This window comes from Lissotriton vulgaris, unplaced genomic scaffold (genome assembly GCF_964263255.1).
Source record: "Lissotriton vulgaris unplaced genomic scaffold, aLisVul1.2 SCAFFOLD_481, whole genome shotgun sequence".
Taxonomy (NCBI): Eukaryota; Metazoa; Chordata; class Amphibia; order Caudata; family Salamandridae; genus Lissotriton; species Lissotriton vulgaris.
Genome location: NW_028250356.1, coordinates 1,209,048 through 1,235,563, shown reverse-complemented (window position 1 = coordinate 1,235,563; position 26,516 = coordinate 1,209,048). Strand labels below are relative to the sequence as shown.

At 48.4% G+C, this 26,516-nt stretch overlaps 1 protein-coding gene across 1 annotated transcript in view; it reads left to right on the top strand.

Moving 5' to 3' along the window:
* The window catches only part of LOC147663286 (E3 ubiquitin-protein ligase TRIM11-like), a 159,076-nt gene that overhangs the window by 13,412 nt on the left and 119,148 nt on the right, over positions 1-26,516 (top strand). The window contains exon 3 of the mRNA XM_086950559.1: positions 19-41. Within this exon, the coding sequence (XP_086806685.1) occupies positions 19-41 (23 nt within the window). The remainder of the gene's footprint in view (positions 1-18; positions 42-26,516) is intronic.

Below are 26,516 nucleotides of genomic sequence, written 5' to 3'. Positions count from 1 at the left end.
TGTTTTTCTGTTTTGCAGGATGTCAGAAGCACCCTAAGCAGGTAAGGCTGGTTTATTATTCTCCTCTGTGTGTAAGACACAGGTCTCACTGCTGCAGTGTGTAAATGCCTCTACTAAGTTCACACAAAGTGCTAGGAAACTTTCAGATCCTCATAAAATCACTTTGTATCCTCAAAAAACTCTTAAGTCCTCAGCAAATACCTTTGATTCCTCTGAAAACCTACGTCCTCTGAAAACTCTCTTGTGTCATCCGGAAATGCTCTTAAATTTTCCTAAAACCATGTGTAAGTCATCAGAAAACTACTTTGAATCTCGAAATAATTGCTACAGAAATGAGTTGCTGTCCTCACAAAACCTATTTGTATCAATAAAACCTACCTGAAGTCCTCCGAAGAGTTCCCTGTACACACAGAAAACTAGTGCAGATTCCGGAAACTTCCCCTCCGGTTTCTTTAATTAGGAGTTGTGGAAAAACGAATTTAAAGTTTCCTAACTTCGATTCCAGTCTTCAAAACATCCCTTCTCTGCTTCCAAACAGCATTGAAATGTAATTAAAGCCATGTTCAGGTGTCATTCTTTAGTAAATTCCCTCCAATCTCTCCATCTTTGGGCATGTTTGCGTAATGTTTCCTGGCTGCTGTGTTACTCAACGTCCCCTTTGCGTAGTGTCCGCGCTTATTCACATTCTTAAGTGGTCTGCGTACAACCATGGAATATCATCGTACGCCCGTTAGCACTAAAGTATGGTTCGCTACATCTATTCGCCCACGTCGCAACCAGGCGAATCCTCAGGGTCACTGCCCTCTATCTGTTGCAGCTCATTTAAGAGTTTGTCCCAACATGCTGCTCTGGGTTCTCGACGCAGTGCTAATGTTTCTTCATGCTTGATGGAGATGCTTTCTGCCTTGGCCCATGCGAACAATGAGTGACGCCATGCCTGTACATGTGGTGGGTCCACCACTTTCCACCGTCTAGTTAGGAGCCTTTTAGCTACTATTATCCCCAAGTCTAGGAACCTAGACACTATTTAGGTGGCAGGCGTCCTCCTGAATTGATACAGGAGGTATACGGACCATTCAAAGTTAGTCCTCGACCTGTGCATATGTGTAATATCCTTGTTATTGTATTCCAGTACACTCCTATTAGGGGGCAGCTCCATAACATGTGTACTAGTTCAGCTCCTGGGGGGTGTTGTGTTTGTTTCTTGGGGTTGGTAGGATTCCTCAGGGCGACTTCATCAGCGCTTGCTGTGATCCATTTAGTGAAGTTGTCCACTGCTTGTTCCGTGTCCTTGTGGAGGTAGATAGGTGAAAGTTGAGGGTGTTGATTCAGCGTTGTACTGATGCTTTGGACTGGCTACGACATGTTACGCTGGCAGTGGAGGTGGGGGTTTTGAGGGGCTCTGAGATGATGAAGTGGACGTAGTGGTGGTCGGTCCAGGTGAGCTGTTAAGTGTGGGTGTAAAGATAGGGTCAAGCGTGTCTCCTGCGATGTGAGTGGGGTTGGTGACTAATTGCTCAAGTTTGAGGTTGGCCATACTTTCTAGGATGTCAGCCTTGTTGGTGTCATCAATGTTTTTAAGGTGAAAGTTGAGGTCTCCTAGGAAGATAGTTTCACCTCAATGGTGATAGGAGCGTTGAAGTCGGAAATGGGGTTGCAGAAGGGAGGGCGGAGTCCCGGGGATCTGTAGGCGAGGGTGTCTCCAATTGTGGGTTTGCTGTTCATTTGGAGTTGGAAGTTGAGATGCTAAATGAAGGGGATGGTTGCGCATTTGAGAGTCTCTTCGTGGATTATGGCTGTGATGCTGCTGTTTCTATTGGTCTGGTCTCGCTGAGTGATCTTGCATCCGTCCAGTATGGCTGTGGCAATACTGGGTTCTGATGCGAGGTTCAGCCAGGTCTCTGTGATGAAGACGGTGTCTGGGGTGGTGATGGTTTTCCAGATTTCTGTGGCGTCTTTTCCAAGAGAGCGTGCGTTGTTCAGCAGGCAGTTGATCTCTCTGAAGGGGTTGGCCACGGCCCTGCTGTTGAGTGTGAGTGACTTGCTGTGGCTGATGAACGTGGTGTCAGTTGTTTCTCTTCTGGTACAGGTAAATTGGCAGTTCCGGCAGGAGAAAGGGCCATTGGTGGTCCTGGGTGAGGCCAGGGCGCAGCAGTTGTTCTGGCATCCGGAGTCCAGGGCTCTAAGTTCGTCTGATGTGAAGCACAGGCAGTCCGTGGTGGGTGGAGACCTAGTGCAGAGCGAGGTCCATGCATGGCATACCCACTGTGCGCGTCTGCTGCGTGGGTGCGCTGTGGTCACCATTCCAGAGGACTGGGTTACTGGCAGGAGGATGCCAATGGTGCTCATAGGGGGAGACAGCAGGCACGACAGGGAGCGACGCGGGAGGCGAGGTGTAGTGAGCCGCAGGGCTGCAGGCAGCAGAAGGGAGGTCCCAGCAGAGCCTGGGGCAAGGGATAGGTCGGGCAGGCAGGGAGAGAGGGAAGGGGAAGAAGCCAGACTGCAAGGTCAAGTGCAGCCGGCCCAGGCTACCAGGGTCAAGAGGGGCGCAGCTGGGCAGTAACTACTGGGAGTCTGGTGAAGGTTGGGCTGAGGGAAGAGCACCGGGCACGGTGTCAGGGGGGAAAAGCCCACAGAGCACTGTAACTGAAACTGTGGGCATAAGAGGGGTGGCCCAGCCTCCTTTCGTTTCTAACGGGCATGGACGGGCCCACCCTTTGCATGTGCTTTGCCTGGGCACCGCCCGCACAACTCCCGCGATGCAGGAGCCGCAGAAGGAATTAATATGCTGCGGGAGGTGTGAAAACGGGCCAGGCCCACCTCCCAGAGGCTGCTGGGAACTTTAGTTCCCTGAGGGTTATGGGGGCACTGGCTCCCGAGTGGAGCTGGGAGAGTCGTGAGGCAGGAGTCCGGGGCCTGGAGAAGCAGGTGAGGGAGCGGCAGATACTGCGGTGCCCGTCCTTGGTCTGTTGAAAGACTATCTACCCTCCATTACCATTGCTTGACATCAGTCTTTGTAAGTGCCTGGGTTAGATCCGTAAAGGCTACCAAGTTCTTTGTGAACTTACCACGGTATGTCATCATGCCTAGGAAACGTCTTACTCCTGTCATGAAAGTTGGTGTGAGTACAGATTTCTTGTCTTTGACTTTTTGGGGATTCGGAGTCACTATTTCCTCTGAAAATGTCTGTTTGAAGAAACTGATGTGTTGCTTTAGAAAGTCACACTTGCAGGGTTTAGCCTGAGGCCGTTGAAGGCACTGTGGGACTTTTTGGACACAATAATGACTGTCACATTGTGTGCCTGCACCTAGATGTCATCACTAATGTCAATTATTCCAGTCACTCCATCTAGAACTTCTGGGATGGTGTTCTCAAAAACATCAACGACACTGGAGATTCCGAAGTTTAATCTTGTGTATAGGGTCAGACCCAGGTGTGTGGAGAAGGTCGTGATATATCAAGAAGTGCGGTCGAGCATCAGCAGGTGATACCCTGACTTTAGATCTGTTTTGGAGAACAAGCTAGCTCCTTTGATCTCATTTATTAGTCCATCCTTTGTAGGCGTGATATGTTGTTGTCTTTGGCATGCCTGATTTAGGAGGTGCATGGCCACTCGCAGCCACTCGCCTCCTGGCTGTTTGGGCTTCTGGGTGACAACAGTTGTGGAAACCCAGGGAGTGGACCCATAATCTCACTCGATGATGTTAGCCTCTTTCAGCCTTCATAGCTTCTCTTCCACTTTTGCCTGAAGATGAACCGCCACTCGGTGATGTCAATAGACTGATTGATATGCAGATGCATAGTGTTATGTTATGTTATGTTATGTTATGTTATGTTATGTTAAAATCACTTCTACCGCGCACGGTCACCAGTCGGTTTCATGGCGCTTATTGACAAACGCAGAAGGGGCAGGCAGCGAGGTTACTCGTAAGATAACTGGAAGAGATGTGTTTTGAGTAATTTACGAAAACAGGAGTAATTAGGACAGAGTCGGATAGTGGTCGGGAGAGAGTTCCAAAGTGTGCGGCAAGAAAAGAGAAGCAGGAGCCTCCGTACTTTTTACGTTTAAACCTGGGGACAGTTAGGAGGTTGTGTGTAGAAGACCGGAGATTTCTTGAGGGAATGTGACGCTTGAGACTAAGGGAAGTGAAAGCTGGGGCGAGAGTGAGGAGTGCCTTAAAAACCGTGCAACCCAGTTTGAAAATGCATCGAGAGGCTACTGGGAGCCAGTGCAGTCTCCTCAGCAAGGGCGAAACATGGTGGTGCTTAGGCTGTTGAAAGATCAGTGTTTCCTTTCAAACACCCAAGGCCATGAAACAGGCTGTTGTATTCCTGTACAAGATTGTCCTGCTCAGTAGTGTAGACAAACTGAATCAGCTGAAGACTTGTAGCTGCCTGCCAGCATTCCTGCACTCTTTGGTAATGAGCACCTCTGCCCTGACTGCTTGTTTCTCATGAGTGAGTTCCACTGTGCAGACTCCTGTTAATGGTAGTGGGTTTGGATGTCATTAGGAATACATTTTTATCTTCATTGGTTTTCGTGTTGTCTCTTTCTTCCTCTCCTCCAAAACACTGGTGACTGTGAAATACATTTCTATTCTGTCCAGCCGCACCTTCCATTTAGGTGCCTGGAAGAGGACGCCCAGGAGAACATGAACGGGCTGATGACAAGGATGGAAGGCATCTTGGGTGGACTGGATGTGTGCACGCAGAGTGGTACAGGCGGGTAATCAGAGTCACACCTAAAGGCTGGTGTCTACGGTGGCGATACTGCAGGGTGAACACGTCTGCAGCAGCCAGGAGTGGTGACCTGTGTTGCAGTGATATCAAGAGCTGAGGCAGTTAAGGTTTATACCCTGTGATAACTTGCATGCTTCCTGAAGGGCAGTTAATCATACCCGTGATGGTGGAGTTTGAGGTCGCAGCTTGAGTATGATGGGTGCCTGCATGTAATTATTTTTTTAAAGAATCCAAAATCGAAATGTCCCTTTTTGCCAAATAGATGGAGATGTTTTAGTCCCCATGGGGGCAGTCACAGATCTGGGCTGAATCCATCATCATTCTTTAGCTCACTTCGCCTCCTCAGTTCAAACCCAGCTATATGCAAATCAGTCTTGACCCTGTGCCTCATGGGAACAGTGCAGCCCGAATTGCCAAGCCACGTCTTCCCTGAATCTGAAACAAGCATCCTGGGACCAGTTTCTGGGTAACACCCTTCATCAGCCAGGCTAGCTTGAATTCAGTGGCTGGAGGAGTGGGAAGACATCATTTCTCTGTACGCTGATGATATATTATTGTACGTAGCAGCCCCACGCATCTCCCTGAGTCGTATACTGGAAATATTCACAACCTTCGGTAGATACTTGGGATACACCATTAAGTGGTCTAAATGGACGCTATTTGTTCTCTGTGGGTACTCTTCGTGACAAGATAGGGGATGTGTAGCAAGGGTAGTTTCTGATAGCTTCCGATATTTGGTATCTATGTCACCACCGATCCCGACTCATTCTATGACAATAATCTCCAGGGTCCCCTACAGAATCTCAGGAGAGACGTTTGCCACTGGAGGGCCCTGCCCTTGTCCCTTCTTGGACGAGCTGCTTTGTCCAAGATGATGGCACTGCAGCGGTTTCTTTACTTGTGCAAAATGCACCATTCTCAGTCCCCGATACCTACTTCCGGACTATAGAGACTGAATTAAGGACCTTGTTGTGGGACTGGGTGCCCCTCATATAGCCCTCAAAAAACTGACACATGACTCGTATGACGGTGGTATTACGTTGCCCGACATCCACAGATGTTACCAGGCAGCACAGCTCACCACTGTTAACCAATGGGTACATCGGCCTCCAGCCAATACGGCGTTTCATATGGACTGTTATGTGTTACGGCCACTTGAATACACACGATCACTGTACACCTCCCCAAGATATATGATCCTTCCGGGATTCATAGCTCTTTCGGTCCAACTGTGGCACACAACTCTTAAAACACTGGACTGAGAGGGTAGGATCACCCAGTCAACACCACTATGGGACTCAGGAATACTGGGCACATTAGGCCGAAGACCCGGCTTTGATAAATGGTACCTAATATGTATCTCCAGGGAGGGAGATCTAAGGAGGAGGGAGATCTAAGGAGGGATGGAACAGTGCTGCTGTTCCGATTTACAGCGTGAATATTACCTCGTCGACCCAGAAACCTTACGATACCTTCATGTCCGCCACACTTTAATAGCAGTAGTCCCTCAAGGGGAGGTCCTCCCTGAAGCATCCCTGTTAGAAAACAGACTATTAGATGACTACATAGTATGCAAAGCGATCTCCTTAACGTATAAAAAACGAATTAACAGTGCATTCGACACATTGCTTCAGCTCCGGCAATGTTGGGTACTGACATGGAAGACCTAAAGGATGAGGTCTGGCTGGTAGCCCTAGCCTCTCCCAAAGAGCTGGCGATCAGTTCACGTTTTCGCCTGGTGGAACTCAAGATACTACACTGGGCCTATATCTCTTGCAATACATTGGTCAAAATGGGAAGGAGACCTGGATCAGCTTGCGTGCGGGGGTGTGGGGGAGAAGGCACCTCTTACTGTATACTCTGGCACTGTCCAGCAATGCAGACTTTTTGGACCTCCGTGGTGGCCTGTATAAACAGTGTCAGAGGTGGGGGCTCGCCTCCCTCGGCAAAGTGCTGCCTCCTGAATGTGTAGGAGGTCACGGATCTGGGACGCATGGAGCAAATATGAGTCACATTAGGCCTCATGGTGGACAAAAGGAAGATAGCAAGATTGTGAGGAGCAGAATCACCACCACAGCTCAAGGATTGGAGCCGTGATATGGACTGGTGATGGTGGCGGAGAAGGTGATCTATGAGGGTCGCGGTTGCTCCCGTAAGTGGGTAAAGATTTGGGGTGACTGGAATGAACACCGGGGTGGTTTATGCTCCGCTTTAGTCCATCCAGCAGCAGGGCAGTCCTTTCAGCAGCAGGGCAGTCCTTTCAGCAGCAGGGCAGTCCTTCCAGCAGCAGGGCCGTCCTTCCAGCAGCAGGGCCGTCCTTCCAGCAGCAGGGCCGTCCTTCCAGCAGCAGGGCCGTCCTTCCAGCAGCAGGGCCGTCCTTCCAGCAGCAGGGCAGAGTTTCCCGCAGCAGGGCAGTCCTTCCAGCAGCAGGGCAGTCCTTCCAGCAGCAGGGCAGTCCTTCCAGCAGCAGGGCAGTCCTTCCAGCAGCAGGGCAGTCCTTCCAGCAGCAGGGCAGTCCTTGCAGCAGCAGGGCAGTCCTTGCAGCAGCAGGGCAGTCCTTGCAGCAGCAGGGCAGTCCTTGCAGCAGCAGGGCAGTCCTTGCAGCAGCAGGGCAGTCCTTGCAGCAGCAGGGCAGTCCTTGCAGCAGCAGGGCAGTCCTTGCAGCAGCAGGGCAGTCCTTGCAGCAGCAGGGCAGTCCTTGCAACAGCAGGGCAGTCCTTGCAACAGCAGGGCAGTCCTTCCAACAGCAGGGCAGTCCTTCCAACAGCAGGGCAATCCTTCCAGCAGCAGGGCAGTCCTTCCAGGACCAGGTCCAGTTCTCCTTCAGACAGCAGGTCCATTCCTCCTTCAGACAGCAGGGCAGTCCTTCCCGCAGCAGGGCAGTCCTTCCCGCAGCAGGGCAGTCCTTCCAGCAGCAGGGCAGTCCTTCCAGCAGCAGGGCAGTCCTTCCAGCAGCAGGGCAGTCCTTCCAGCAGCAGGGCAGTCCTTCCAGCAGCAGGGCAGTCCTTCCAGGACCAGGTCCAGTTCTCCTTCAGACAGCAGGGCAGTCCTTCCCGCAGCAGGGCAGTCCTTCCAGCAGCAGGGCAGTCCTTCCAGCAGCAGGGCAGTCCTTCCAGCAGCAGGGCAGTCCTTCCAGGACCAGGTCCAGTTCTCCTTCAGACAGCAGGTCCATTCCTCCTTCAGACAGCAGGGCAGTCCTTCCAGCAGCAGGGCAGTCCTTCCAGCAGCAGGGCCGTCCTTCCAGCAGCAGAGCCGTCCTTCCAGCAGCAGAGCCGTCCTTCCAGCAGCAGAGCCGTCCTTCCAGCAGCAGAGCCGTCCTTCCAGCAGCAGAGCCGTCCTTCCAGCAGCAGGGCAGTCCTTCCAACAGCAGGGCAGTCCTTCCAACAGCAGGGCAGTCCTTCCAACAGAAGGGCAGTCCTTCCAGGACCAGGTCCAGTTCTCCTTCAGACAGCAGGTCCATTCCTCCTTCAGACAGCAGGGCAGTCCTTCCAGCAGCGGGGCAGTCCTTCCAGCAGCGGGGCAGTCCTTCCAGCAGCGGGGCAGTCCTTCCAGCAGCGGGGCAGTCCTTCCAGCAGCGGGGCAGTCCTTCCAGCAGCGGGGCAGTCCTTCCAGCAGCAGGACAGTCCTTTCAGCAGCGGGGCAGTCCTTTCAGCAGCGGGGCAGTCCTTCCAGCAGCGGGGCAGTCCTTCCAGCAGCGGGGCAGTCCTTCCAGCAGCGGGGCAGTCCTTCCAGCAGCGGGGCAGTCCTTCCAGCAGCGGGGCAGTCCTTCCAGCAGCGGGGCAGTCCTTCCAGCAGCGGGGCAGTCCTTCCAGCAGCGGGGCAGTCCTTCCAGCAGCGGGGCAGTCCTTCCAGCAGCGGGGCCGTTCTATCCAGCAGCAGGGCAGTCTATCCAGCAGCAGGGCAGTCTATCCAGCAGCCGGGCAGTCTATCCAGCAGCCGGGCAGTCTATCCAGCAGCAGGGCAGTCTATCCAGCAGCAGGGCAGTCTATCCAGCAGCAGGGCAGTCTATCCAGCAGCAGGGCAGTCTATCCAGCAGCAGGGCAGTCTATCCAGCAGCAGGGCAGTCTATCCAGCAGCAGGGCAGTCTATCGAGCAGCAGGGCAGTCTATCGAGCAGCAGGGCAGTCTATCGAGCAGCAGGGCAGTCTATCGAGCAGCAGGGCAGTCCTTCAAGCAGCAGGGCAGTCCTTCAAGCAGCAGGGCAGTCCTTCAAGCAGCAGGGCAGTCCTTCCAGCAGCAGGGCAGTCCTTCCAGCAGCAGGGCCGTCCTCCTAGCAGCAGGGCAGTCCTAGCAGCAGGGCAGTCCTAGCAGCGGGGCAGTCCTTCCAGCAGCAGGGCAGTCCTTCCAGCAGCAGGGCTGTCCTTCCAGCAGCAGGGCAGTCCTTCAAGCAGCAGGGCAGTCCTTCCAGCAGCAGGGCAGTCCTTCCAGCGGCAGGGCAGTCCTTCCAGCGGCAGGGCAGTCCTTCCAGCGGCAGGGCAGTCCTTCCAGCGGCAGGGCAGTCCTTCCAGCGGCAGGGCAGTCCTTCCAGCGGCAGGGCAGTCCTTCCAGCAGCAGGGCAGTCCTTCTTCTGAATCTTCCACACGACCAGGAGTGTTCTGATATGTTCTGAAGGTCCCCATTTCATACTGGTGTCAGCTTTTTGGGGGGAAATTCCCCAACCAACCCCAAAACTGGTTATGGTCCGTTCTTCCCCAACCCCTGGTCTTGTCTCTAAACCGTTCGGGGCGACAAAGACAAGGCCAGGCCTGATGTCAGGTTCCTTTGTTTGAATCTTTAGAAATGTAATGTGGGTAGAGTCCAGCTTCTCCCAAGCCATTCTATCTGTCTGAAAGGAATACACAACCCACAATAGGTGAGCCAATCACAGTCATGTGACCCAGGACTCTGGCATAAAGGCACAAATGGTTTGAGCAGAAAAATGCCAACTTTCTGTAAAATTGCAAAAATAACAGTCTAAAAGTGATGTTTTCAAAATTGTAGCTTTAAATTCAACTACACCATTTAAAAGGATTTTAGATTGAAAGTCATTTGAGTGTAAACACTATTTCTCTATCTGTTTCAAACTGAAGTTATCTCTTATTAAGTTTAATAAGATAACCCAGTGTCAGCCTATGGGAAAGATAGGCCTATGCAGTGAAAAACGACTTGGAGTTTTTCAATGCTGGGACATGTAAAATGTAAACACACATGTCCTACTTTTTAAATACAATGCATCCTGTCCTTGTAAGTATTAATAAGGATGGTCTAGGCCTGATTCAAGGTTTATTTTTCCAGGCTGTTAGAAGCACAGTGGCAAGCCTGAGACATGTTTTAAAAGGATAATTTAGTGAGTGGCATAATGAGTGATTCTGCCACTAGTAGCATTTAATTTACAGGCCGTGGCTAGAGGTTGTACCATTTACTAAGGACTTGTAAGTAAATGAAATATACCAATCAGATGTAAACCAATGTTAATATGTTTTTAAGGGAGAATCAGTGGGAGCTGGAAGGCCCTGACTGCACAGTACATGGAGATAAAGCCCAATGGATTGCACCCCACATTTGACCCATTAAAGGTAATCTAATGGATGCATTTTAGGTGTAGCATAACCGTAGCCTGTGTGAATAAAGGGCTATGGGTGCAGATCCTCGTGCACTTGGGGACTTCCAATGCACAGCGGGTTATTATTTAACATCTCGTTCTACACAACTATATACACAAAGGAGTCCAGATGGTAAAATATTATATATCAATAATACAATGAATGCCCATTCCGACCCTATGGATCTCCCATAGGAAAAATACACAGATAGATCCTATGGATGCCACAGACAAGTTCAGGAAGGAAGAATCCTAATCCTAAACAGTAACAGTGCCTCGAGGTTACAGCGTATAGTGACATGACATCTCCTTTCTACAGAAATACTATGGTGCGCTAATCCCATTGAAAGTTCTAGAACAGGGAAGATGGAGTTTATAGTGGCCGGGATTGTGTGTTTATTGATCCAAGGTGACGGGGTTTAAAGTTGTAGGTATTGCATGCTAACCCCACCAAGGTTCTAGAGCAGTGATGATGGTGATTACACTTGCAGGGATTATGTGCCTGTCTCCCTCTGTAGTGAGGGTATGTGGGCAGAGTCCTGTGGGCAGAGATCTCCCAAAGTACTGGACTTTTGAGCATCCATCATTGCTGATAACAAAATTTCCATTACCCACTGTGTGCAGCGTAACAACCTGAGAAGAATGAAAGTATGAGTTTGCCTCGCTGGAACCACAGTTGTGTCTTACAGGCCAGACAGATGCCAGCAGTGAGCACCTACCTCACTGAGCCCTCTTGTACACTTGAGGATATACTTTTAGAGGGGTAATAAAGAGCAGCAATATTAGTTGTAGAGTTGAAAACAGGTTTATTCCGAAATACTTGCACCCATGACCTAAGCCATCCAGCTGTGCAGAATCCAACGCCGGGAATGGCGTTGCATGTAATTCTCCACAACTGAACGGCCACGCTCTGGAATGCCTGAGTAGAGAGTAGAACATCCTAAGTCACGTGGTGACACACAACTTATTGAAGCGTATTCGTATTCAAAAACTTTATTCGAAACATAAAATGAATCATAAAAGTATTGAACTAACATACATGTAATTCATCTTTCCTTTAAAAGCTAAATTAAAACAAAGACTTACACAAGAATTTAGGAAAAAGACCTAAAAAATGACAATAGTAATAACAAGAACATCTACATTCTCAAATTTTGTAAAATTTCAATACAGATTGTGCTACCCATAGATCTTCCTAATCTTTAGTGAGATTCTGATGAAGTTTAACATTGCACAACAGATTTCCACAGAAGTTAGTGATAACAAAAATTCATAGCCTTCCCTATAGGTGCAAGGTTGCCTGCCCTTCAGAATTGGTTTAATAAACCGGAGTCTTGGCTCTTTATACAATGAACAAAAAAGAACCAAATGTAAGGTACTTTGTCTGTCCCTATTATTACAGGGACAAGGGGGCAGTCTCTCACCCCAACCCCCTTGTTTAGGAAAGGCAAATTGGTAGTGTAGGGTCTCCAGTCTAAACCTTGTTAAAAGGAATCGCCATTGCACATTATGGGTAAATATTAAATAATACTGGGGTTGGGGTTTACAGATACGGATAGTATCATTATCAATTATGTTGTCCCTGCAAAGCTGGTTCACAGACATCAAATACTTTGCCTTTATGTCCATTTTGTAATTTCCCTCGATTTTCCCGGGACTATAAAAATAGGAACCAAGATCGATTTTGTTCAACATGTTACAAACATAGGACAACCAGGGTATCTGCTTTGAGTTATCTAAAGCCATGCAGTCAGTAATAATTTCTTTGGTTAATTGCAGGTCTTCTGACTGCCAGATTTTGCCCCATAACAGTAAAGGTGACAAGCAGATTGTATCAGAGACACTAACCATACCAAGTTCATTATGACAGAAAATGTTTGAGGTACTTTTTGGGACTGACAAGACTCTTTTTATAAAGTTGTTTTCCACCACCTGTATTGCGGCAGGCATTTCAGTCCCCCACACCCCTGCCCCGTAGGTAGCTACAGATAGGCATTTTGAAGTGTAGAGAGTTCTAAGATGCGTTATGTGTTTCTGCCCCAGTTTGCTACAGAAGCGGAAAATGCCCTCTATCGCCCTTGTCATACTCTGGGCTCGAACCTTTATTACCGGTGACCATCTTAGTTTACTATCAAACAGATTACCAAGATAGTTGAAATTATCCACTTTCCCAATTGTGCGGTTGTTTACCACGAACTTCCTAACAGACGACCCCTTGGGGCCACAGGACATTATAAAGGATTTTCCAGAGTTTACCTTTAGATCTAGATCAAGCATGAATTTATTAAATGCGTCTAAACACACTTGCATGCCGTTTCCTGTTAATGTCATTAGGACAGTATCGTCCGCATATGAAAGCATAGGGACGCTTTTACCATTAATTTTTGGGAAATCGCAGCCCTGATTTAGTAGGTACTGTTCAAGTCCGTTTGTATAAACTAAGAAGAGGAAAGGCGCCAAGATGCATCCTTGACGCACTCCTTCAGTAGAAGGAATTGGTTCCGTTATTTCCCCCCCAGTGCCAAACCTGATGGACACATTGGTTGCTTCATGCAACCTGCGAAGCAAGGACACTAGAGGTTCTTCAAAGCCCATGTCAATCATCATCCTCCACAACTTGTTCCTGCATACAGTATCGAAAGCGCTTGTCAAGTCCATGAAGGCCAGATGAATAGAAGATTTTTTGGCCTTCACGTACTTTCCCATGATTAGTGCCAAATTAAGACACTGCTCATTTGTCCCCTTTCCGTGTCTGAATCCATATTGAGAGTCAACTATCAATCCAACAGAATCTGCCCAACTTTCCAATCTCGCCAAGATTACTCTACCTAGGATTTTACATGCGGCATCTATTAAAGAAATCGGGCGGTAACAACAAGGATCGGATCTGTTGCCTTTCTTAAAAATTGGCACTACCGTTGCCTCTTTCCATGTGCCAGGGATACGGCCAACCACTACAGCATTAAAAACATTCAATAGAATAGGTGCCCACAAACTAACCTTGGATTTAAAAAGATCCAGAGGGACAGCATCTGGGCCTGGAGCTTTTAATGGTGCTCCTTTCCCTAGGGCCTCCTCAATCTCAGTCAAAGTGAATGAAGAGCTGAGGGTCAGGGCCGAGGGAGATGAAGACACCACATCCCCTGTCCCCTCATTGTCTAACATTAATGAATACGAATTAGGATTAAAAATCTTACTAAAATGTTGGACCCATTGTTCAGCGGTAACCTGGATGGCTATAGCTTCATTATTATTGCTCTTAAAAAGGGGACGATTAATTACCTCCCAAAATAGCCTATTATCTTTCAGTTCTGCTGCCTTTTCGAGGTCATCCCAAGCCCTGGTTTTCAAATCCTGTTTTCTTTTTGTAATGGCGTCTCTATACGCCTTCCTACTGGTCCTGACAAGCTCTTTATTTCTAGGCTTTTCACACAATGCTAATTTCAGTGATCGGTGTGTGGCAGAACATACAGAATCAAACCATCTAAAGGCCTTTTGGCCTCCCTTTCTTGTAGGCTTTTTTAGGCACTGTCCTATATAGGAGCACAACTTCTCAAAACTTTCAATAACATTTTGTGAATCGGAACCTGCTAAACACAATTCTATATCATTTTTACAGTTTACAACAATATCCTCTTCCAGCTTGTGCACATTTATCTTCCCCCATTTCAGGGTTACACCCTTATTTTTGTTGTACTCAATGGGTTGTTCCCTTTTCCTTGGTGGTTCTTGTGTAGGAACCCATATAGATAATAATAAAGGGTTGTGGTCACTAGTGGGATTTGCCACCACCTCCAGCTTTTCCACATACTTAAGAAAGGTACTTGATACCAGAACAAAATCAATTGTACTCATTTCTCCCCTCAAGCCCTGGAAACTTGGTATATGCGGGGTATCTGGGGGGGACCAGGGGTCTACCACACATAGATCATTGGTTACGATGATATTATTCAAGGCATCCCCCTGCGGAGTGTGCCTAAAGTGGTTTAGGGGCTGGGCATTCAAATCCTCCAAACCGCATACATTTGAACCCCCATGACTGCAGAGTGTACAATTGAAATCTCCAACCCATATAATCGGCGAGGAAGGATGCCTGCAGCGGATTTTACCTAGAGCATACTCCAAGTCTTCAATTACCGAAGTGTCATATACATTGAAGATATTGTAGTACCAATTAATGAGTAACACTGCTTCAGGGAATAGGTGTTCCAATAACAATACTTGGTACCAATTTGTCTCTACCAGTGTCGTAGTACGCAGGTTCTGTAGTGTTGTTGACAATGCTGTCAATATACCACCTTTTGCCCTCCCCGATGTAGATGGGACAGCCGAGACAGCAAATGATTGAAAGCCCTCTATATTGCAGGTAGTCCTAGACCAAGTCTCTTGAAGACACAAGATTCCATGGGTTTCCACAAAATCTAACCATATCTCATCATCTAATTTGTTCACTATTCCAGAGATATTCCAGGATAATAGAGATATTAGTGCTGATGATGATGATGATGAGGACCCTTGCAGTCCGTGACTATTTCCCAAAGCATCTGTTACGACAGTGGTATTGGGGTTGAGCAGTGGTGACATATTCTGTTCGTGGCCATTATCTAAGGTGACCATTGGCATAGCAGCGGAGCCCATCTGTAGGTATCCAGCGCTCATGTTATTACCCTCACATGTTACTTTCACAGGCTCAACATCATTAGTGCATATACCTTGATCTTCTTTCGTTCCCCCACCTGGTATTGTAGATATTGTCCCTTTAATCCTAAGTGGTGGTCAATCAACCTCATCCAAGTTCATAAAAGGGTCAAAGCGATTCCTCAATGGGATGTTGTTGTTATAGTTGTTAATATTTGGAAACCAGCCAGGGTATTCTGGGCCCCTAAACCTAGATCGTCGTGGGTTGTAAGGAACTTGTGTAAAATCACCCATGATAGGCGGCCCCATAAAGGGAACTGTCTCTTGCCAAGGAGTATAATGGTGGAACGGGTCTTGATTCATATTTAAATTGCGTGTCCAACCCGTTTGGTATCCACCCTTTGTACGCTGTCCTTGATGAAAAGGGTTTTGCTCAGGGTTAGACTGACAGAGTTTGGGATAAAAGTATTCGAGACCAATACACTGGATATCCCCCATCCTCCCAAACCTGGCCTTACTACAGATGATATCCTTAACCCAACTATCTCTAAAGTTTATCAGAATGCAATCACCCTCCAGGTCTTTTTTGCTTGGTCCAACCCAGGGAACCCTACGAACACTGAGGATTTTTGTGACAGTGTCCTCGGTCAATGGCCTATTTGTGTTTAGCCAAAATTTTGTTTTATTTAGGAGGTCCTCATTTTTCTCATATTTATTCTCTCGGATGGGTTGAACGCCTGTCAGGATGGCCATGTAAGGCGCGGACTCTGGGGGTATATTTATGTAGATCTCCCTACCCTGTAATGGGGTTTTACTGGGTGCCTGAGGTTTACTTGACGGTGTTTCTTTCACTTCCTTATTAATTTGGGCCGGTGCAGATGTATTGACTGGTGTAGTTACCACCAGAGGATTATTTGGCTTTTGGCCCGCTGTATTCACCTGTTTGATTTTTATTAATGGTGTTGGTACTAAGGAGGGGGTAGTGCTGGAAGTGGTACCGCTAGATAGAGGTTGCGATATCAAGTTAGGCTTAAAGCCCTTTTTCCCTGAACTGGTGTTATCACTAGTCTTACCAACAGTAGTGGGGGGTTGTTTTTTACTTCCTACCAGACTTTCCAGTAAAGTGGTGTTCTTAGATGTTAAAAACTCCAATTGATCTAATTTTGAATTTATTATTTGAGTTTTCTCCATCAAGGGGTTCAGTAAATTTTTTATAAGTTTCTCAACACCGACCAATAAATTTTTGTCTTCCTTACCGGGGTGTTTCCCTGAATGTGAAAACTTTTTATCAATATTAGAGAGTTGGGATACTATCTGCAATAATCTGTCCTCAAAGGGGTTTAAAAGCTTTTTAAGAGTTTCCCAAACTACGGTAAGAAATTCAACATCTCCCCCATTTATAACACATAGTGGTACTTCATTATTCTCCTTCACTATTGTCAATCTATCCCTATCTTGGATTATCTCTAGCGAATCCACAACTGCCTCTGCTGTGGGGTCAGCAGGTTGAGTATTAATTGCTGGAGACGGGGATGGCAACTTGGTAGATAGTTGTGACTTTGCAACCTTTACTTTTTTCCTAGCGTATGATGTTTGATTAGCACGTTTCCTTTTGGTGTATGTCCCCTGCTGTTTATTTTTAGGAACTCCCACAACCTGATTTACAGAAATTGATTTTAAGCCCAATACTGGCACATCTCTGTTACACTCATTTATCTCCTCCATTACCCCAAGTTTAGGTGTTTGTAAAGGGTCATCGGATAATAATGAGGGTGATTGTAAAGTTTCTTTTGAGGTGTGTGTGATAGGCACCGTTTGATGATGGATGTCTACAGTTGTTTCAATTAATTTTAAAGGTTGGGCAATAGAACGGTCAGGGGTTTTGGCAAAGGCAAAAGCACCTAGGGAGGATTTTTTTGCCGCAGCTATCTCCTGTGACAGCCTCCTTGCAGCGTCCAGTTCGGATGAAACTCGACGCTGCATTTTGGCGATCTCATTGTCTATTGCAGAGTGTGTTTTAGTAATGAAGTCATCTAGGGTTCCGTTTTTTAATTTGGATTTGGCCGCCCTTTCCTTATACTCACGAGATGACATAGTTCCTTGTGATTGCAGGGAAGAGACCGTTTATGGGGGCTTAGAGGGCTGGCCCAGTCCAGTCCTCTCAGACCTCGAACGGCCTCAAACGGTCCCGCCCTTGTCCCGGGCTTCTCCCGGCGCCCTCCCGCGCGCTCCCGCGGTGCGGGGGCGATACTGTGCTTTTATGCCTGTAAGACTGGTGGATAAGGGGGTGGAGCCGGCAGGGAGAGCAGCCCAGGTGGTGACGGGCGCGCGGGGACTCCTGGACCTCGGAGTCTCCCGCTAACAGCTCGCAGCCCTGCCGGTCAGTAACAACGCCCAAATCCCCTGGAAGGTGAGAGTAGCAGTGGCAAGGCTGTCGGCCGCGCAGCGGGACCCGCGAAGCGGGTCCGGCAAGTCGCAGCGGCAAACAGTGGCAACGAGGAGACAATCCCACCAGCAGCACAAGGTGAGGTTGTTGCTTTAGCGTTCTTCAAAAGGAATCCGCTTGTCCGTGGTTGAGCCGCCGATTTTCAAGGCAGGATGGGGGTGGAGCCGGCAGGGAGAGCAGCCCAGGTGGTGACGGGCGCGCGGGGACTCCTGGACCTCGGAGTCTCCCGCTAACAGCTCGCAGCCCTGCCGGTCAGTAACAACGCCCAAATCCCCTGGAAGGTGAGAGTAGCAGTGGCAAGGCTGTCGGCCGCGCAGCGGCAAACAGTGGCAACGAGGAGACAATCCCACCAGCAGCACAAGGTGAGGTTGTTGCTTTAGCGTTCTTCAAAAGGAATCCGCTTGTCCGTGGTTGAGCCGCCGATTTTCAAGGCAGGATGGGGGTGGAGCCGGCAGGGAGAGCAGCCCAGGTGGTGACGGGCGCGCGGGGACTCCTGGACCTCGGAGTCTCCCGCTAACAGCTCGCAGCCCTGCCGGTCAGTAACAACGCCCAAATCCCCTGGAAGGTGAGAGTAGCAGTGGCAAGGCTGTCGGCCGCGCAGCGGCAAACAGTGGCAACGAGGAGACAATCCCACCAGCAGCACAAGGTGAGGTTGTTGCTTTAGCGTTCTTCAAAAGGAATCCGCTTGTCCGTGGTTGAGCCGCCGATTTTCAAGGCAGGATGGGGGTGGAGCCGGCAGGGAGAGCAGCCCAGGTGGTGACGGGCGCGCGGGGACTCCTGGACCTCGGAGTCTCCCGCTAACAGCTCGCAGCCCTGCCGGTCAGTAACAACGCCCAAATCCCCTGGAAGGTGAGAGTAGCAGTGGCAAGGCTGTCGGCCGCGCAGCGGGACCCGCGAAGCGGGTCCGGCAAGTCGCAGCGGCAAACAGTGGCAACGAGGAGACAATCCCACCAGCAGCACAAGGTGAGGTTGTTGCTTTAGCGTTCTTCAAAAGGAATCCGCTTGTCCGTGGTTGAGCCGCCGATTTTCAAGGCAGGATGGGGGTGGAGCCGGCAGGGAGAGCAGCCCAGGTGGTGACGGGCGCGCGGGGACTCCTGGACCTCGGAGTCTCCCGCTAACAGCTCGCAGCCCTGCCGGTCAGTAACAACGCCCAAATCCCCTGGAAGGTGAGAGTAGCAGTGGCAAGGCTGTCGGCCGCGCAGCGGGACCCGCGAAGCGGGTCCGGCAAGTCGCAGCGGCAAACAGTGGCAACGAGGAGACAATCCCACCAGCAGCACAAGGTGAGGTTGTTGCTTTAGCGTTCTTCAAAAGGAATCCTTATTGAAGCAGTAACCTTACAACATCTTCCCATCTTCGAAGGACAACAAAGGAACAATAAATAAGTAAGTGAAATACAAACATAGTTAGGTGAACATTTTGAATAAATGAGCAGAGAACTGCAAGTACAATACAATGAAAAGAAAGGAAAACATGTGCTACTGCTCTAAGACATAATCTCTCAACTCACAAGAAATTTGTCTAAGACGTGAGGCCCTCTTGACAGATGCTTCAGACAAATCACTATTATCAGTAATAATGGGTTGAGTAGTTTGCACAACAACTGGTTCCAAAACCTCAGCTAGAGGTTGACTCTTCCTCATGACGCAAATCAAACCAGTCACAATGTTCTGGCTCCAAGGTGGAATGTTTACTGATAACATCAGCCTGAAGAGGAGAAACCTTGACAAGTGCCCTCTTGTTCCAGCATCCCTTGTTATCTAGAAGAGCAGAACCTCTACTCACTTGTGTTACCAAAGTTGGAGAAGAAAACTTTGAATTGCCTTTAGGCACCTTTCTCAGGTTTTTAATGAGAACCCAATCCCCTTTCTGTTTACCAGCATCAAAGCGTGCTTTCATGGAATCTTGCATAAGTTTTACATGTTTTTGAAGAGGGATATAACCATCAGTTGAGCTACAATTTTTATGCAACCAACTAGGATTCAGATGTGTATGGACTTTTCTTTATCTGAGAAGAGTAAATGGTGAAATACCAGTGGTAGCATGTGGGGTGGTGTTGTATGCCCAAACCTTGTCATGTACAAAAGCTAAGGGATCTAGTCTACTAGAAATAGCAGTTTGTATACCCTTCTTAATGATCCGGTTTCCTCTCTCAACCAGACCATTAGAGGTGGAAGAATACAAAGCAACTTTAAAATGAGAGATGTCCTGCATCTTGAGAAAGGAACACATCTTTTGTGACACAAACTGTGTTCCGTTATCAGTCACAATAATTTTTGAAAAACCTTCCACGTCAAATACAGTTTTCAGTAAATTGATAGCATTTGAGTTGTAGCTCCATTGCAGAAACTATAGTACAGCCACTTAGTGTGGTAATCAACTAATAAAATTAGATATTTGTTTTCACTGGATAAAACATCAAAGGGACTTGAAAAATCTAATCCAACTTTATCCCAAGGAGCCTCTGGAAGTGGCACAGGATGCAAAGGAGTGGCGAGTCTTCCAATGTTTGTCGGTTAGGAGACATTCTGTGCAATTGTCAATCATTTTTCTGATTTGGGCATCCATGGAAGGCCACCAGTAAAACTGTTTGATCCGTTGACATAATTTGGTAACTCCTAAATGTCCTTGATGTGCTATACTAATAATGAGATCACGTAAAGATTCAGATGGAACAAAAAGTCATGGCGCATGACCATCTCATTGACTATAGAAAGTTCTTCAGAGATGTTTGCAAATGATCTCAAAGCTGGGGATAACACTCTGCACTCAGGCAATTTGCTCGAGCTAAAAGATTTAACCATGGTGAGTGTGTCATCGTTATATGCTGCATTCCACTCACCTTCAGAAATAGATGAAGTTTCTAAAGTAATCAAACAAGTCTGGTAGAAGCTTTGTTTGAGGTACTATTCAACAACATGTGCATAATCGGTTTGTGATCCGTGTAAATCTCAAATTCACGACCCAAAATGTACGACTTAAATTTCTGGATGCCCAAACGCAAGCTAAGTCCTCTCTCTCTATAGTACTGTACCTAGTTTCAGCAAAATGAAGAGTTCTGGGTGCAAAAGCATCAGTGTGTTCTTTGCCTGCTACCCATTGTCCCAGGAACGCTCCTAAACCAGTAAGGCTTGCATCAACAGTAATGAAGCACTTAAAACCATCCAAGAAAGGGTGCAAGGCTGGAGAGTCTTCAATGAGTTTTTCAACTGCTCAAAAACTTTTCGTAAGTTGTCTGACCAGACAAACTTTACTGCCTTCTTTAGAAGAGCTCTCAGTGTTTCAACGTGTTAGATGAGGCTCAGCCTCTCACCTGAAGTCCAGGAATGTTTCCAGGAGCGATGGTGGTACTCCAGTCCTCTTGGAACACCTCTCAGCGCCACTGAATGGGACAGGGGCTCTGGCAGATGTTCCAAAAGGGAAGGGGAATTGGGAAGAGAGAAAAAAAGATAAGAGACGGCAACCGTCTGGACCTGCCAGGTTCTGAATTCTCACTGAGATGTGTTGCGTCTTTTTTGTCAATCTGTAATCCAGAAGAATACTTACTTAAGTATTTTAGTTTATAGCTTATTCTCTAGACAATATATGGTTTCTGTTTAATATATATATATACTAGCAGCCCGCCCCGGCCTTGCCCGGGGAAGAAAGGGGATGGGTGCAGCAGGAGAGGCGCAGCAGAGCGGGCGCTTCTGCCCAATCTTTGTTTCCCCCGACGTCCCGACTTTCACTCTCTGTTCATGGCCACGCCCGTCCCTCTCTGCGCACCTGCGGCGGCTTGACTTACCTCATCCGCCACTCCTCCCCGCGCTGCTGTGTTTACCGCTCCACTGCTCCCCTGCTTTCTCGACGCTCCTGACCGCTTGTCTGCTACCTCATCCGCCGCTCCTCCCCGCGCTGCCACTGCTCCTCCGCTTCTCGCCGCTCCTTTCCGCTTGTCCTCCGCAGCTCCTCCCCGCGCTCATGTCCTCCGCTCTTCCTGTTGCTCCTGAACGCCACTCCTCCCCGCGCTCCCGATGTCATCACGCAGACGTCGCGGCCGGCGCTACTTTCTAGGGACTACTTCATTTTCATTCGTAAATGTTTAAAGTAACGTATATTTTTTATTTTTATATCGCCTATGTCCTGCTTGACCTGAGGTTTTCATAGATGTCTTGGGTGTTTAGATTGGTGGTGTACTTTTTGAGTTTACCTGGCTCAAAGGACAGACTTCTCTCTTTATAATAGTAGTATAGATAGTATAGATTATGGATAGATACAATTGATTTCACAAGCACAGCGCAAGCGTTATGCAGGAATAAACTAAAAAGTGCAGACAATCAGGGGTGGCTGGTGACATTTGAAAGTGGTGCAGCGTAAACTAATTTGCATATTGCACCGCAGCGAGCGAGCCCGAACCACCTTGCATCCATCCATACATACATCATTCATGCATCCACCCACCTACCATCCTGCATCCATACATCATTCATTCATTCATGCATCCACCCATCATGCATGCATCCATGCATCCATACATCATTCATGCATCCACCCATCCATCCACCCACCCATCCTGCATCCATACATCATTCATGCATGCATGCATCCACCCATCCATCCACCCACCCATCCTGCATCCATACATCATTCATCCATGCATCAACCCATCCATCATGCATCCACCCATCATGCATCCATACATCATTCATGCATCCACCCATCCATCCATCAATCCATCCACCCATCCTGCATCCATACATCATTCATTCATGCATCCACCCATCCATCCATCCATCCACCCACCCATCCTGCATCCATACATCATTCATTCATGCATCCACCCACCCACCTATCCTGCATCCATACATCATTCATTCATTCATGCATCCACCCATCCATCCATCATGCATCCACCCATCATGCATGCATCCATCCATACATCATTCATGCATCCACCCATCCATCCTGCATCCATACATCATTCATTCATGCATCCACCCACCCACCCACCTATCCTGCATCCATACATCATTCATTCATGCATCCACCCATCATGCATGCATCCATGCATCCACCCATCCATCCTGCATCCATACATCCTTCATTCGTGCATCCACCCATCCATCCATCCATCCACCCACCCACCCATCCTGCATCCATACATCATTCATTGATGCATCGACCCATCCATCCATCATGCATGCACCCATCATGCATGCATCCATCCATACATCATTCATGCATCCACCCATCCATCCACCCACCCACCCATCCTGCATCCATACATCATTCATTCATGCATCCACCCATCCATCCACCCACCCATCCATCCTGCATCCATCATTCATGCATCCATCCACCCATTATGCATGCATCCATCCATCCATGCACCCATCCACCCAAAAATCATTAATGCACCCACCCTGCATCCATCATTCATGTATTTTTATGACCATATAACTTGCACACAGCTTAGCGCCACAGTCTCATAAACTTGGGCTTCTGGGCGCAGTGGTGTCTGCAACCCTCGCCAGGGGGTGTGTAAAAACGCATGTTGCAATGTCACTGTAATGCTGACAAACCTTAACATGTGCAGACAATTTATAATGCCACAATTCCCGTAAACTGGGGCCTCTGGTCGAAGTGATGCTGGTATCTTCACGCCCTGATTAAACGCCTCATTGATCACTGTAAAGCAGCGCTTTGGCAGAGACCTGATAAAACCTCAGCACCCAAATTGTTTGCGATGTAGAATTCCATTTTTTATAAATGTGATTTTATAACAGGAGAGAGACATTTACTGTGCGTGGTGTTAAAGTGGAAACAGCAACAAATATGAAATGGAATTCACACCCAAGGCCGTATTGAATCGCAACCGCCCAGAGAAAAGCTGAAACCATGATGCCTTAAGGGAGAACCAGGAAACTCTGGAGGTTATGGCCGTTTTGGGATTTACTGCAATCCTTTGGCGCGTGAATGCCTTTTAGAATGTCCCAGAATCCTTGTGGGAGTTTAGGCCATTTCGGAAACTTTCAGAAACTTTGGGAAACTTTGAGGAGCTGAGATGCTTAAGGAAGTTTCCAGACTCCTCTGGCAAATGAGTGCCATTTTGGAATATCGTGAACTTGTTTTGGGAGTAGGTCCACTTCAAAAAGTCTCAGAATCCTTTGGGCAGTGGGGCCCATATGCTATGAACGATGCCAGCAGCTGTCTGAAAGTTTGACAGCACAAGATGGTACAAGCTTTCACTAACTTTGGTTCTCATACCTACGTTTTTTTTCTTTTTACTTCCACCATACATTATTTTTCTCTTTCTCTCACAGGATCTCATACTTGCTGCTGTTCTAAATTGATTTGTGTGTCAGTCTGGGCAGGTGTTGTACGGAATACCCAGACCCTTTGCTGTGGTTTGCCAAAGAAATGTGTTGTGTTTTTATGTATTCATCATCCCAACTACTGATAGCAAAGGGGCAAAAGGCATGTGTACTCTGTTAATGCCCTTTAAATTATTGTGATTTTCGTCCTACTTACATGTACACATATAGTGACATTTGCCCCATGTAAGGGGAAATAATAAAAAACCGTAATCAAACAAATATGAAATGACTTCACCCGATGAATATCACAAACCACTGATTCTCTCGTCCCCACCCTCCCTCCCCCGCCTGCCGCGTCCATGTTCCGTTATCAGGGGTTTTGATCAACTATCTCTGCCTCTTGTGAGTCTCCGTAGCTCCGGGGGGGGGGGGGGGGGGGGGGGGGGGGGGGGGGGGAGGAGGAGGGTCAATCCGGGCCTCAGTCCCTGTATTCCTGCACACTTTTTCCGATTCCGAGTAACCACAGGCCTGCTTCAGGGCCCCCTGCAATACTGACACCCGTCACAAATGGTCTGCTCCTTTCTGTGCTCCAGGAAGTCCCTTACCTCGCGTCCCCAGTGTCGCCGCTGCTCTCTTCCGTGCTCCTCCCGCCGAACGCCGCATTAGCTGTACTCCTCGCGCTGCTGATGATGTCAGCACGTTCGTGCACAAAGCCGGCGCTACTTCCAAGGGACTATTTTTTTTGTAAGTTATATTTTTTAAAGAACGTATATTTTGGGGGGTTATATAGCCTATGTCACTCTGCAGACCCTGTCCATTCCAATGATGTATGGGGTGTTTGGATTGGCGCTGTGGTTCCCGAGTTTACCCGCCTCAAAGGTGCCCAGTTCTTACTTTATAATAGTAGTATATATATATATATATATATATATATATATATATATATATATACTAGCAGCCCGTCCCGACCTTGTCCGGGAGCAATCAGGCTTCAAGGCCCCCGCCCGCCCTGTGAGCGCACCCGCGGCTGCTTCACCTACCTCTGCTGCCGCTCCTCTCCGCCTGTCCGCCGCTCCTCACCGCCTGTCCGCTGCTTCTCACCGCTCCTCCCCGCCTGTCCGCCGGTCCTCACCGCCTGTCCGCTGCTCCTCACCGCCTGTTCTCCGCTCCTCACCGCCTGTCCTCCGCTGCTCCTCACCGCTCCTGTCCACCGCTCCTCACCGCTCCTGTCCGCCGCTCCTCACCGCCTGTCCGCTGCTCCTCACCTCCTGTCCGCCCCTCGTCACCGCCTGTCCGCTGCTCCTCACCGCCTGTCCGCTGCTCCTCACCGCCTGTCCGCTGCTCCTCACCGCCTGTCCTCCGCTGCTCCTCACCGCTGCTCCCCGTTTGTCCGGCGCTCCTCCCCGCGCTGATGTCCGCCGCACCTCCTCGCGCTCGTGTACGCCGGTCCTCCCCGCGCTCCTGATGTCAGCACGCAGGTCGCGGCCGGCGCTACTTCCAAGGGACTACTTTTTTTTATCTTAAATTTTGTAATTAATGTATTTTTTTATTTTATATAGCCTATGTCCATCTGCAGACCCTGAGAATTACAATGATGAATCGGGTGTTTGCATTGGTGCTGTGGTTCCCGAGTTTACCCGCCTCAAAGGTTCCCAGTTCTTACTTTATAATAGTAGTATAGATATATATATATATCTAACATGCATTTTTATTAAGAAAGACTGATTTCTGTGGCATTGACATGGATTCTTTCTAGTAAAGGCACAGCAAACTCTCCTCTTTTCTTGTATCAGATAGCACTGATCTGTCTCCAAGCAAAAACATCTATAACACAGGCACAATTAAGTGTAAGGTTTCGGCGTCTGGTTGTCATCAGCTTTTGGAAGCAGTAATCTGGGCTAGACAAAAGAAAAGGGCTGACCTAGAAACTTTTGCACCCTGCATAACAGGTACTGCAGTTCCATCCTTCACCTCTATAAGCCAAAGTATGCACTCCTGAAGAACTAATCCGCACCCCCTCTCTAATAAAGTGTAAATTGAATTTCTAAAGGTAGCTGTGACTCCAGCCTTATTTCTTCAGTGTCTGGGCAGGGGCGTAGCCACTATTGGTGCAGCATTTGGAAATGCACTGGGGCCCATTATACACGGCAATTGCTGTGCTTTACTACACTAACAGCAGTCGAAGGGACCATTTTCCTTGTCTGACCTAGGCCCATGGTATCTTTGCTACTCCACTGAGTGTCTGGATCTCCACTCTTCAGCCATAAGCATGCATGCAGTACACTTGCACTGTCTGGTGAAGCTGTCCTGATCATCCATTTTGTGCCAGCCCATAACAAGGGCATCCATAATGGATCCCATTGGCTTCAGTTCTCATACACACACGGTTTTATCATGCATGTACTACCTAACTGCAGCGCATACACTGTGTGCCTGTACTATCATAACTTTCAACAGGTGCAGTCTGTAGGCCACCCTCCCGCAGATGACAAAACCTGGTATAGTGTTACCACCACTTTACTTACTAAATCCAGTTCAGGGATAAGTGCACACTTGCTGCACTTTCCATGTCGCCGAACGGTCCGCGATCTTGCATTATCGGGGATAGGTTGATTGATGCTTCTTTGCTAGATTAGCATGATATCAGGGCAGGAGGAAGTATCGACACAAGTGGGTGCTCGGGCATGGGTGCGTGCTAGTGCAACGCGCAGGGGACATTCCGGTCACAGCAGAGATCTTTGTGACACTTATTTATTTGAAAACTCTTATGTAAATGTATGACTTAAAGTCGCGTAGTAGTTTTAAGCGCAGATCATCC